A 15,058-nucleotide genomic window follows, 5' to 3' on the forward strand; every position below is an offset into this window, starting at 1 on the left:
GCTTAGTTTAGGCCATTAAGGGCCTTTTCCGCAGCTACCACCTCCTCCTTTCGTTCTCTATCATTTGCCATCTCTTCCAGATTCTCAACTCCTATTAGCCTTAGGTCTTGATATACTCGGTCACTCCATCGTTGTCTTGGTGTGCCGAGGGGTCTCTTTTTGTTTGGTTTCCATGAAGTTATTTTATTTAATATTTTCCCTTCAGCACGCCAGACATGTCCTGCCCATCCGATTCTTTTGCTCTTCATTACTGCTACTATGTCCGGTTGGTTGTATAGTTCATATAGATCATCATTAGTTCTACGTTCTTCGTACGGTTTCCTCATTCTATTTTGAGCCATATATATTTTGTCTTAGTACTTTCCTTTCGAATATTGCTAGCTTTTTTTCATCTGTTTTTGTTGAAGGCCATACCTCGCATGCATACAGATCAATAGGCCTGACAAGTACTTTATACATTGTTATTTTCGATTTTTTTGAGAGGATTCTAGATTTAAAGAGTGGTCTTAACATTCCAAAACATCTATTAGATGCAGTTATTCTTCTTTGTACTTCATTGTGTCCAGTCCTACTCCAAGGTATTTAAAAGTTTCTACTCTTTAAAATCTCATTTGTCCTACTGCTAATTCTGTTTGGTTGTGTATTCTGCGTGATAATATCATGTACTTTGTCTTACTCTCATTAATTACTAATCCCATATCTTTACTTTTTCTATTAAGTCTGCTGTTGTCGTTTTCAGGTTTGCTTCCGATTCAGCTACTATCATAATATCATCTGCATATGCCATTATCGTTACTTCTGTGTTTTCCTGGGTTTTAACCCCTGTGACAACAAATTGAAATTTATATTGCAAACTTGGACAAAATTAGAACAAAATGAAATATCTATACTAGAATATTTGAAAGTGATGGGACCACAATTTTGTGCGATAAAATTGTAATTCGTCATTCTATTGAGTTTTTTTTATACATAATTATTTGGACATATTATAATTTAAAAAAAATATATATATTAATAGTGTATACTAATGTGGACATATTATAATATTATTACCTATTAAAAAAAGAATGTAATTCGTAGTTTTTGTAATTTTATTGATTTTTTTTATACATATTTGGGCATATTATAATTTAAAAAAAATATGTATACTAATGTGGACATGTAATTTTATTATAAAAAAAAAATGTAATTCGTAGTTGTAAATGAAATGTGTAAGAAACAATTTTTAACCAAGCCAACTTTACCACTTCGACAGTATTAAAAATGTATTTAAAATGTATATTGGGCAAAGACCTATATTTATAAGGGCAAGACATATATTTCACGGAGCGCAATCGTTAGGCTAACTTGGTCTTCCAGACAATTTATCCATTTGAGATTCTCTTCTAAAATCTGATTAAATTTAGTAAATAACTATTAGGATTATATTTTGATTCATATTACACTATACCTGAAAGTCAAGACCACCATTTCTAATTCCTTCTGCTGGGTATTTTCTATTTAGCACATCAAATAGTTTATTAAAACGGTCAAAAAAATGGCTAGTTTTTAAAGATTCTACTTTGCAGTAATTACGATAAAATTCTATTCCCCTAGCCATAGATTTACTTAAAACCTGAAATATAAATATTTTATTCAAATTAATAACTATACCTATATTTATTATTGTTATTTTGATATTTTAGTAATCATAAGATATGTTACCTGTGTACTAGCCAATTTAACACTCATCTTACTCAAGCCATCAACTTCTAAATATCTTAAAGTAATTTTGGGACAAACTTTTGTTGGTGAATTTGAATTTCTTTTTATGTCATTATTGTACACATCAAGATAATGTGACCATCTTATAAATGGGGTTTCCGCTGATACCTAAAAACAAATAACATTAAATTGAATTATTAATTTGATACAAATTTCTAAATTTATACTAACCCTTAAACTTTTTTATATTGTGGAGTCTATTTCTGATATTTTTTATCAGATGAGGAGCGTCGGCAAACATGAAAACTTTCCGCTTGGGATTCAATGGGTGCTCAAATGAGTTAGTAATTTTATTTTGTTGTCCACTTATGCCAAGTTCTACCCACAACTTTCGATTGGTAGATGCTCCATCCGAAACTACGCCATCAACCCTCAAACCAATATTTTCCAATAAACAAATAGATTTAATAACTAATTGTGCCAAAACGATACCTATAAGTTATAATAATTAATATTTAAGTATTTAACCATATTACATTCAAAATAGGTGAACATTTAAGAACTTACCATGTTGATAATTATTATATCAAATGAAACATGAATACAATGCCTAAAATCTATATCACAAACATGCAACACATAATTCAAAATTTTCAATAGTAGGTTTGGTTAGTTACACTAACAAATCTTTGGCGTATGGTATAAATGTCTTAAGTCAAAAATTGACATTTTTTGATTATGGTATCATTAGAATCAAATTATTTTATATTTTTATATTTTGTTGGTACAGATAACGTAAGTCAAAACTATAACTCACTATCAGTGAAATTTGTTTTGGTTTAAACATTTTAAGTCACTTTATATTAGGTACAAAACACGTATGTCTAGTTAAGAGTTTTGGATCAGACAAGATCGATAATTTAAAATGGTCTTATAATCTTAAGTCAAGTTAAGATTTTTATACCATAAATTTCAATAATTTATCATTGATCAAAATAGCACAAGTCGTCTTATGCTTTTTGTACCTACCGATTTTCAAATGTTTCAGTTAGTTATTTAAGTTATTATAATATAAACAATAATAATAATGATGACTCTTGACTTTTATTTTTATGTAGATTACTGATTAATGATTATAACAATAATATTGTCTTATCAGTTAGATATCAACAACAATACAGCAGCTGGTGTTGGTAATTAACACAGTAACCAAATTGCTTATTATAATATAATATTATTATTATCTCCTATTAATAGCCAAAATAATATAAAAACAAACCTTATGATTTTCATTATTATTAAGTTTTATTATTTAAATGTTGGTTAAAATACCTTTTAATTTAAAATGTTGTCAGCACGGTCACAGAGATGTAAAAAAATGGTTAGCGTTGCTGTCAGTAGTAATAAGTGTAATAATATTTTTAATAATAGTAAGTAAAAATACAATGTTAATGTTCATCTTTATTAATACAATTATAATAAGTAATGTTATACAAATTAATAAAATTATTAAGCTAGATGCATTATAAATAATATAATAAAATTTCTTTTATAATGTATATAGAGCTATTTTATACTTACTTTGATTTAAATATTGTATAATATTATTATTACTTAGTAAAAGAAAATATTCAAATAATTAATTCTATTTTGTCAGAACCAATTGAACCAATTGAGCTACCACTGGAACCAGAATTAGCAGTATTACTGGAAAATGATTTTGAAGGCATTGAAGATTTGGTTTGTACAGAAGATGAAGACGTGTCAACGAACATAATAAAAACTATAAGTAAGAAACGCACACTTTCATTTTCTGAGGATGACTCTATTGATGATGATTTATTCAAAGATGAATCATACTGTCCCAACTCAGAGACTGAAAGTGTAACCAATTCAGAGCCTATAAATGATAATTTACAACAACTTGATATTCAACCGACACATGATGAGACAGATAAGTCCAATAAAAAAAAGTGGTCTCGGGCTGTTCGAAAAGAAAGAACACTCAAATTACACAGAGGGCTACCTTATGTGAATTCAAGTGGTAATGAAGTGACTGGAAGACAAATGCAACCTTTAAAATTTTGCAGAAAAAAGTGCATTGAGATTCTTACTGATGACATAAGAAGTTCTATATTTAATGAATACTGGAGTTTAGGGGATCATGAAAAAAGAGTTAATTTTATATCTTCCTTAATTAATTCTGCTGATAAAAAAACTTCTCGTGTTAGGTGTATTAATAGCAATAAAACCAGAGACTTAATATTAAATTATTTTTTTGAAATTAATGGTAAACGCCATTCAGTATGCAAAGATTGTTTTTGTAAAACATTGGACGAAAAAGAAGGATTCATAAGGTCTGTAATCAAAAACAAGTTAGAGAGTGTTTCTGGTATTTCAGCTCCAGATAAGCGTGGAAGACAATCATCATCAAATAAAACTACAGAAAATACTTTAGCAGAAGTAATTGCACACATTAACTCTTTTCCTGCGCATGAAAGTCACTATACTAGAAAAAAAAATGACAAAAAATATTTACAGAGTCATTTAAATTTAAACATTATGTACCAAATGTACAAGGATAATCATATTCATAATAGTACTGTGTCTAGATTTATATATGAAAGAGAATTTCATAAGTTAAAGTTAAGTTTTAAAAAGCCTAAGGTAGATACTTGTCATAAATGTGATACTCTTCAAATGCAAATTAAAACTGCAGAAGAATCCAAAAATGAAGATATGCTGATAACTTATAAAAATACTTTAAATGTTCATCAATCTAATGCAGATCTTGGTTATAGCAGTAAAGCTATTGATAAAGAAATCTCCAAGAATAATCCTGAAAAGGAATGTTTTTCATTTGATTTGCAGCAATGCTTGCCTACGCCATATCTGCAGTCTTCGGTAGCATTTTATAAAAGACAGCTATGGACATTCAATTTAACTATCCATAATAACGCTGAAGGCCAATCATTTAACTACATGTGGCATGAAGCAGTTGCTGGCAGAGGTGCTAATGAAATCGCTTCTTGTTTATTTAAACACTTAATTAATAATACACCAAACAATGTAACTGAAGTTACATTTTACTCTGACACTTGTGGTGGACAGAATAAAAATTCTCATGTATCGGCCATGTTCCTCAAAATCATTCATATGTTGCCTAATGTAAATATTATAAATCATAAATTTTTAGTTCCAGGGCATACTCACATGGAATGTGATGTTGACCATTCTCTAATAGAAAAACAGAAAAAAAAAATTCAAGTTCCTATATTCCACCCACATGATTGGTATCAACTTGTCAGAAGTACTGGGAAAAAAAATAAGTTTAAAGTTATAGAAATGGCACAAGATGATTTCTTTGATTTTGCTAAGCTATTGAAGGGTCCTTTAGTTGCTCATAAAATAAATACAGATCGTGAACCATTTAAATGGCATGATGTGCAGTGGCTACAATACAGAAAATCTGATAAAGGCATAATTAATTATAAAAATACACTTGAAGAGGATGCCTCATTCAAATCATTAAGTTTCAGGCGTCGTGGAAAATTTGGTGATTTGAATGTTGAGAAAAGATATTCTGAGCCAGTTTTAATTTCAAAGGAGAAGAAAAAAGATTTATTAGATCTCCTTCCATTAATACCACCTACATTCCATAGATTTTATTCAGAATTAAAAGCAACAAATGACATTTTTGACAATGATCCAGATCTTGATGAGGTAAACTTTGATGACTGATTACTAATTATATGAGTAGGTATATGACTATACCTATTGTGATAAAAATGTGATTTATTATTATTAAATATTTTGTTTTTTTTTTTTATTTTTGCTAAACAGGTTATAAGTTTATTTTTATTTTACATTCTATTTTGTTTTGTTTTATTGAAAAGTAATTAGCTGTTAAATAATTTATTTTATTTTTTCAAACAGCATGTTGTTATTTTATTAATTTAAAATATTATTTTTGTTGTTTTATTTTATTTAACAGGTTATACGTTTATTTTGTTTTATTCTATTGTATTGCAATGTTATTTTACAGTTTTCAAGTTATTTTTATTATATATTTTGCTAAAATAAAAAAAAATAAAGTTATCATTTTAAATGCATACCTTGTTGAAACTTAATGATACATATAGCGTAAGTCATATAAAATAAAAATCCAAATATCTTAAGTCACTTAAAAACAATGAAAAATTGATTTTAAAGTTCTACTAAATAGTTAATACAAAAGTTGGTACATTGAATACTAAAATAAATTAATTATCAGCCCAGACATTATTATCAATGATTTTGAATGATTTTTCAATGTTTTGTGTAATCTTCCTGAAAACTAGTTGTTTTTGACTTAAGACATTTATACCATACACCAAAGAAATAATAAATAACATATAACAAATAGAAATATAGAATAAAACACTGACAAATAATAAATAACATATAACAAATAGAAATGTAGAATAAAACAGATACTATGCTCTGTCCACCGATTTAGGTCGGCATTCTCTCACTGGACAAAGTATACAAGTAGGTATTTAATTGTTTACAATCTACATCCTACACCAATGACAAGTACATACATAATTTAGTATTATTAGTAAATCTGAACAAAAGGAATCTTATAGATTTGAAAAAGTACCTTTAACAGGTCCTCTCGATGTAAATACTGCCTGAGTAAAGTTCATAGCTAAACTTTGATACATAAAAATTAATGCATGGTTTGCTTTTAATCCGCATGAATCAACTTCTCCCCGAAAATCCTCTAAACCACTATAGGATAATGTTTGGGAATTTACGTTAAAACTTTCTCCCAAAAATATTTCATCATATACATGCATACCATGCTTTTGTTCGGGTTTAAGTATTCCTATTTTTTTTTTTAATAACTGAAAACATTTTTGGTCAAAGCCACATTTAACATCTATTAAAGATAAATAATTGCGTATTGTTCTTGGGCAAGGTAGTGGTAAAATGTCTTACTCCCTCAAAAATCTATATGTTGAAGATCTATAAATTAAAAATTAAAATTTCAAAATGTTTCAGACTTTAGTTGAAGTATTTTAAAATGCAGGATTTATATTTAATGTACAAGTATATGTGGAAGTACCTTATTTTTAATAAAATGCATAATAAAATCCAGTCCTCTGAATAACTTCTATTTTTCAAATTTTGACTACTGGCAGTAATAATTTCATTAACTATTGTTTTCTGAGATGTATTAAATTTGTCCATTCTAAATACATTATCAATAGATTCATTCGTTAATTATTTTGATTTGTTTTATTCTTTATTCAATAACATGTTTAATCGTTGGATGGTTGACTTAAATCTTAGATTAATATAAATATAAATCATTGTACATCCTTAATATATATTATATATTATATATATTATAATACCTAATGATAATAATTTTACCTTTTATTTGACTTTTTGACAGTTTTGGTTCTTCTTAATATATTACCTAGTACACTACGTCTTCTGAACTGAACCCACATAATACGATTTATTGTTTTGAGTCAATCTTTTTTTATAAGTCCTAAATTGAGGAAATAATAAATTGCATTTTCCGCATCTCTTTTTCAAATCAGTTAGAATAGAACATTTATCATGGCGCCATATTGTACCTTCTAAGTGAGTGTTTTTTATGTGAATACCTAATTTCAAATAATTAAATATTACAAAACAATATTATACAACATTAATTATTTCCAAAATATTTTAAATATACGTAGATACGTGGAAAGTTTATGACATTTGGGGGACCCCCTTGACAAATAAGTTAATTATCAAATAATTGAACAGTATTGGCAATTTCAATCATGTCCGGTGGGTATAGGTGTCACATGTGCAGCACATGGCTTACATAGAATTGCCGAACAGGTTCGTGACCACTTTAGCACTGTTGACAAAGTAATCGCAAATTGTAAAAAAGTATTTAAGAAAGCACCTACTAGAGTCGAAACATTTAAAATAGAGGCTCCAGGTATATGTTTGCCACCAGATCCCATAATTACAAGATGGGGATCATGGATTAACGCTGTCATTTATTACTGTGAAAATTTGAGCACTGTTCGCCGTGTTATTGAAAAGCTCGATGAAGATGATGCAGTGAGTATAAAAAAAACTAAAAAATACATAGTTAAGCCCGGTCTTGATAGCAACCTAGCGTATATAAAATCAAACTTCACAATTCTCGTAGAAGGAATAAATAAACTACAAATAAAAGGCCTTTCTTTAATAACGGTGTTAAAAATAATCGAGGATATCGAAGAATCGTTCAAATCATTACGGGGTGAAGCAGGTACAATAGTAAAAAATAAATTTAAAACTGTATTTGAAAATAATAATGGCTTGTCAACATTAAAACGCATTTCTAAAATATTGTCAGGTGAAGAGGAAAATAGCGAATTAGACGGATATCTTGAAGAATTGACTAGTGACGATATAGTATTTTTTAAGTATTCACCTATTACATCAGTTAATGTTGAACGTTCTTTTTCGACCTACAAGTCATTGTTGACTGATAACCGCCGAAACTTCAAATTTGAAAATTTGGCAAAACACCTCATCATACAGTGTAACTCAGGTAAAATAAATAAAATATTATTTAATTAATAAATAATAATTACTTGAATTTTATTCTTATTTACTCAGATAATTTTGAATAGTTGCGTACAAACGATGTCATAATTCAAGGTATCAAGTTAATCAGTACATACAAATTTTTTTAAACTGTAAACGAAGATTTTAGTTTTTTTTATAAATAAATGATTTAATAAAGTTAAATGATAAATTGAATAAATTTTGATTTGTATTTATTTTTATTTGTTGCTATTTTTGATGTTTTTAGGGCATATTTATAGAGCATATTTTACGGTTTTTTTGATCATATTACAGCGCATATTTTAGGATTTTTGGTGCTATAAAATCCGAACCCTGGTCATGACGTATCAATACACGATGAAGACCTTCAAAAAAATAATCAAAGTTGTTCAATGATAAGACCTGGTCTTGAGGAAGTAGATGAAAATGAATACAATTATTCACCTACTACAAATAACCAGACCAAAAAAGTAATGTTTTTTACTATCATAGAATGTGACCTAATTATGTTATATAAATATAATAAAGTTGTATTGCTATTAGTAATTTATTTTTTATATGATTTAATTAAATATCACAAAAATAATATCAAATATTTATTATATATAATAGTAATACTATATATTATATATATTACAATTAATTGTTAAATCAATAGTGACGCACCATACAACGATACGTATAAACGTATAAGTACTGAAATCATATGGGGGTACTGTTCTTAGTAAGTAGTAACATGTCTTAATAGTAGAATTTGTATTTGTATTAGGTACAAAAAAAAAATCAAGGATTTAACGGAAATAATTTAGATATACAAATGACTGAATACGAAGCAAATTTATTAAAAATACAAAAAGAAAAGTTTGAATTAGAAAAAAAGTTTTTGACTTTAGAACATCTCCAGCGCTCTTTCATAAACGAAGCAAAATTGAAGTATTATGAATTAAAAATAAAACAGTTGGAGAACTTGAAGCAGATTCAAGATTTAAACTGTTCTGATTAAATATAGGTATCAGATTACATTTTTAATTTCTTGTCATCTACTTATATTACTCAACAATTCTGTTAAACCTATACCTATATACTTCAATTATTATAAAATACTAAACATTATTCTTTATTATATTTATAACTATGTTATCAGTTATTTAGATACCTATAAGTAATAACATATATTATGTGATTTGTTTTTATACTATTTATTTACGACCGTTACAAAAATATATTGTTTAATATTAAAATGATAATTATTAGGTACTATAAAATATATTATGAGATTTGTTTTTATTTACAAAAGTTACAAGAATAAAAATAAAAAAAAGTTTTTACTAATAATAATATGATATGTAATCTACCTATAATATATACATATTACATACGTTTAATCAAAAACTGTCGTATGTATTTTGCTCTTGCTACATTACCTCTATTTTGGTTTATTTGTACAACATTATAATTGTCCTCATCTGCAGAACTATCACTTTCACTTTCTTCATTATAATCATCGTCTTCACTACTATCTTCTGTGCTACTATTGTTGTTATCGTTAGGATTTATATTATTGATATTTAAGTGTTTTTTAAAATGTAATTTCATGTTGTGTAACACTGATAATACCACTATATCAACTTTAGCGTTCTCGAGACTTATGGTCATTCCTCGCAATAGACAGCGAAAACGTTGCTTGATTTGTCCAAATAATCTCTCTATTGTGTTTCTTGCTCTGATGTGTGTGTAATTGTATTGCCGCTCCACGTCGTTTTGAGGATTAAGAATTGGTGTCAACATATATGGAGTACAAGCATAACCACTATCACTAAGTAAGATACCATTTATTGATCCATTTTCAAATTGTTCCTTGATAAGACTTTCGTTCCAAATCCTTGAATCGTGTGCACTTCCTCTCCAACGATCAATTACATGCAATATATGACAATTTGCATCACAAATTACCTAAATTATTAGTTATTAATTATTATTTATAAGTATTAAATATAATTTTAACAAGATTTTAACTTTATATTTTATAAATTTGAGTACCTATTATAAAATACATGTTACCTATATGGCTTAGTTAACATTTGCCTTTTCTATTGATGTACAATTGAGCGTAGTCACCCGCCACCTTTTTGATCCGTATATGTGTACAATCTATCGCACCAATTATCGAAGGCATATTAAATTTTCTATGAAAATCTGCCTTCTTAGTAGCTAATTCTTCATTGGTCAATGGAAACTTAATATAATTATTTTTTAATGATGCTAGTGATCTACAAATTTGACTCAAACATCGACTACCTGTCGGTTGACTAACACCATGTAAGTCTCCACTGTCGTCCTGAACCTTAAATTATAATAATATAGGTACGCTTTAATTTGTTTTAAATTTGTAGATAAACTATTACTATAAACATAATCAATAATTAATTGTCCTCTAGCTAAATAACGAAGTGCAATCAACAATTGTAAGCTCGGTGAAATTGGTTTTCCGCGATTGTTAACTGCTCGAGGTAAAAAGTCACGAATTTCGTTTACGATTTGTAAGCATTCTGCTTTTGAAAATCGATACTTTTTACGAAATTCATTATTAGTAAGTTCGATGTAAGGATTTTTACGAATCTTATATATTTTCCGCTGTCTAATAAAATGCACATTTCTTAAATTTCTTACGCGTCTAACATTTTGTACATTACCGATATCCATTTTTCGTAAGTATAAAACGCACAAGTTTTTAAAACACGAATGAATTAAATTAAATGATAATACATATTATTAAGATAACAGTGATTTTTATAATAAACCAGCTTTAAACCTAGTGTTTACCTAGTTTATAAATCAGAGGTTGATCGTTAAACTTAGTCTATGGTCTAAATAAAGTTTATTGTCTATGAATATCAAAAAAGATAAACTATTGTTAAACTACTATTAAACCATTGTTAAACCAGGTCCAATTTGACTATGAATAACACTGTTATTGTTTATAACAAACCAAGCAGTAATTGGATTTGTCCTGATCACTCCGTCGACATGCCTGGTCCGAAAACTCCACCTCTTACCACTACTAGTAGCAAAAATGGAATTCCAATCAAAAAGCAACTAACATTAGACGACGTAACCAAGTTGATCAATACGTTATCTTCCAGCCAACAAAAAGGCTTTGAGTCAATTAATAGTCGTATTGATGATATGATGGTGCATCTTTCGAAATTAGACTCCGATTTGGACGAATGCCGTAAAAAAGTTGCCAGTCTTGAGGAAAGAGTTACTGCCTTAGAAACCCATAACACTTCAGATACTACCACTGAGCCAAAAGATATATCACTTCAAATTATAAACGAGTTCATTGAAATCCAAAAACGTTCAGTAAATTTAATTATTCATGGCCTTGAGGAATCCCCTAGTATGGATATTAATGAGTGTTTAAAATTTGATACTTTAACAAGGCCGTTAACAAGCTCTTCTCATTATGCTCCGCAAGTTCCGATAACATAGTTAATGTTTCTCGTCTCGGACGTTTGAATATAAACAAATCTAGACCGTTAAAACTGTCGTTACGCAACCAGTGCGATGTAAATAGTTTTATTTCGTCTTTTTTGAGAACCAAGCGGAAGTCCCCTTCTTCAGTAAATAATATATCCGTTGTCAAAGATCGCACACAAACAGCCACATTAAGGATGTTTATACAGATTACCATAATCGAGTCAAGTTCGGAGAACAGAATATCAAAGTCCATTACGTCAACGGCCTACCAAAAATCGTAACTACCGGTTCAAAAAACTAATCCCGAGAGCAAATGCCAATAGCAATCTAAAATGTATAAATAAATTAAACACTATTTCTAAAAATTTAAACAATAAATCCAATAAACGTTCTGATAAGACCCATACTAATACTAATACTAATTTTAATTTCACCGGTTACTATCAAAATGTTCGTGGTCTTCGTACCAAAATTAATCTACTAAAATGTTCAATTCCATCTTTTTCACTTGATTTTTTAGTTTTCACTGCGACATGGCTCAATAATAGTTTTCTCGACAATGAATTAGGTTTTACTCGATATAACGTTTATCGTTATGATAGAAATAAGTTAACTAGCTCACTTGGTCGTGGTGGGGGAGTACTTATCGCTATCAAAAATACCTTTAATTCTAATCTACTCAACATCGACACCTTGAATGTTGAACAGGTCTTTATAAAAGTTTTACTTAACAATTTAATAATTATAATTTGTGCTGTGTACATTCCTCCTAATAGTGATGTACAATTATATCTAAACCACCTCACAGTTATTGAATCCTTAGAGTCCACTTATCCAAATAGTAAATTTATTATCTGCGGTGATTATAATATATCTTCTGTAACTTGGGTAAATGGTAAGACTGGCCTTAAGTGTTTTAACTTTATTTCATCTACAACAGGACAGTCTTATAGAAGGTTTCTCACTTTTAAATTTTATCCAATTCAATAACATTGTTAATTCGTCTAGTAACATTTTAGACCTAATATTTACAAACATTCATGATACAGTAATCGATCCTTTTATCGATCCATTAGTCCCTATTAACCCATACCATCCCATACTCCAAATAAATTGCAAGTTACCCACATTCATATCCAATCTTAACAATGTTATTAATATATTTTTATACAACTTAGGCGACTATAAAAATGCTAACTTATTTTTTAATTACTTCAATTGGTTCAATTCTTTCAAGAATCTCGATGTTGAAGCAGCTTCTAACCTCTTTCAAGACGCACTATTAATAGCCCTAACTAGTTTTGTTCCTAAAAAAGTAGTTAACAACAATAACAAATTTCCTTGCTGGTTTAATAAAGATCTTAAAACTCTAGCCTGGCAAAAAATTCCATTTTCATAAAAAATAAAACCAAATCTAATTACGTAATTTTTTTTTAAACTGAGAGCACAATACAAGTCTAAATCAAAATCCGTTTATTCGGAATTTATTCACCGTTCTGAAAATGAAATAAAAATAAATCCAAAAAAATTTTGGAAATGGGTTTCTAATATCACTCGTGATATACCCAATTCTGTTTTCCTTAACGACAAAACTGCCAATAATGGTAGGGATATTGCTGACCTATTCTCTTCATACTTTTCTTCAGTATATAGGCCCCCGGTTAAACCACCATTAGACATATCTAGCTTAACCTCCTCTATTAAAAAATTTGACAATATCCTCCCCTCGCACTGCACTATCTCACTTGATGAAGTTTCAGACGGCTTACGTTCCTTATATAAATCCAATTCTCCCGGACCTGATGGTATTTCCGGTTACTTTCTCTCCAGCTTATCAGATTCTATTGCCTAACCTAACCTACCCTGTCTTCTTGTTATTCAACAAATCACTCAAGGAAGGTGTATTCCCTTTCATATGGAAAATCAGCTCTATCACCCCGGTTTTTAAAAAAGACAATAAGTCAGATGTAAAAAATTATCGACCAATCTCGCGCCTTGCACAACTTGGTAAATTGTTCGAGAAACTAGTTCTTATGCATATAATCGATCCAATCAATAACATTTTTGACAATAGCCAACACGGTTTTAGGCCCGGTAGATCAACCCTCACATGCAACTTAACTCTACAGCACTTCATACTAGTCTTTTAAAAATAACAGCCAAGTTGATGTAATATATACGGACTTTGAGAAGGCCTTTGATCGTGTGGATCACAAATTACTCTCCATTGCTTTAAATCAATTAGGTTTCGGTGATCCCCTATTGTCCTGGCTTAATTCATAATTGACAAATAGGTCTCAATTGACCTCAGTCTTTGGATTCTCATCTAGTTTATTACCTGTTCCATCAGGTACTCCCCAAGGTGGCCATTTATCTCCTATTCTATTCATTTTATTCATAAACAGTATATCATTAGTTTTGAGCAAATGTCACTTCTTATTTTTTTCAGATGATCTAAAAATTTACTCTCGTATTTCTTCAATTAGTGACTGTTTAAATCTTCATGAGGAATTAAATACCTTGTATAATTGGTGCCAGGATTGGGGAATGAGCTTAAGAGGCCGTTCTGGTAGAAGTGAAAAATATCCAACGCTCAAGAGATGGCGTTGTGCGCCGTATGCCGCCGTCGCGGTAGGCCGTAACCACGCCCATCGTCTACGCGACAAAGTTCGCGCGTCGTAATCGCGGGAGCGGTACATCATTATTTCACGGACGGTCGATTAGAATGTTTCGCGTCAAACAGTTGACCGTTGCGGAAATTATCGCCTATGTATGTCTTATGTTGGTACTAGCTGCGGAACACAAGTCGCGACCTATCTATTAAATAAAGTTCCTGTTTGGTTAAAAATATCAACCAATAAATGAAGCATACAAATTATTATACACCATAACTTGATTTATATTTCTAACCCAATTACTTTTTTAAATACATATAAAATAATAGTTTCATTACGATTAAATAGATTTTGTAGTAAATATGTCGCGTTTTTTACGTTGTAACTTATTGGTGACCTGGAGTACTTTTCGTACCATAGTTTGATATCCTATATAGGTATTAGTACAATGTTTTAAATAGTAATGAATATTATAAAATATATTGATGTAAGTAGGTACCTATAATTCAGGCACGCCCGCAGAGATGTAGCTCACTAGGTGCAAAATATTTTTAGTGTCAATATAAGCTGTGGAAGGCTTCGCCCCCCACACCCCCCTAACAATAATTATATTATATATATTCTTTATCATCAATGATGGGTATAACAAA

General features: G+C 29.4%; 1 protein-coding gene across 1 annotated transcript; it reads right to left on the reverse strand.

Moving 5' to 3' along the window:
- Window positions 1-9,684: 9,684 nt before the first annotated feature.
- LOC103307996 (putative nuclease HARBI1) lies at window positions 9,685-11,016 on the reverse strand. Its single transcript, XM_008180575.1, has 3 exons — window positions 10,726-11,016; window positions 10,439-10,657; window positions 9,685-10,266 (listed from the first exon to the last, which is right to left on the reverse strand). Exons 1-3 carry the CDS (start codon window positions 11,014-11,016, stop codon window positions 9,685-9,687), a joined length of 1,092 nt encoding a protein of 363 aa, XP_008178797.1.
- Between the last annotated feature and the right edge of the window lie 4,042 nt (window positions 11,017-15,058).

Source organism: Acyrthosiphon pisum, chromosome X (genome assembly GCF_005508785.2).
Source record: "Acyrthosiphon pisum isolate AL4f chromosome X, pea_aphid_22Mar2018_4r6ur, whole genome shotgun sequence".
In the NCBI taxonomy this organism is placed as follows: Eukaryota; Metazoa; Arthropoda; class Insecta; order Hemiptera; family Aphididae; genus Acyrthosiphon; species Acyrthosiphon pisum.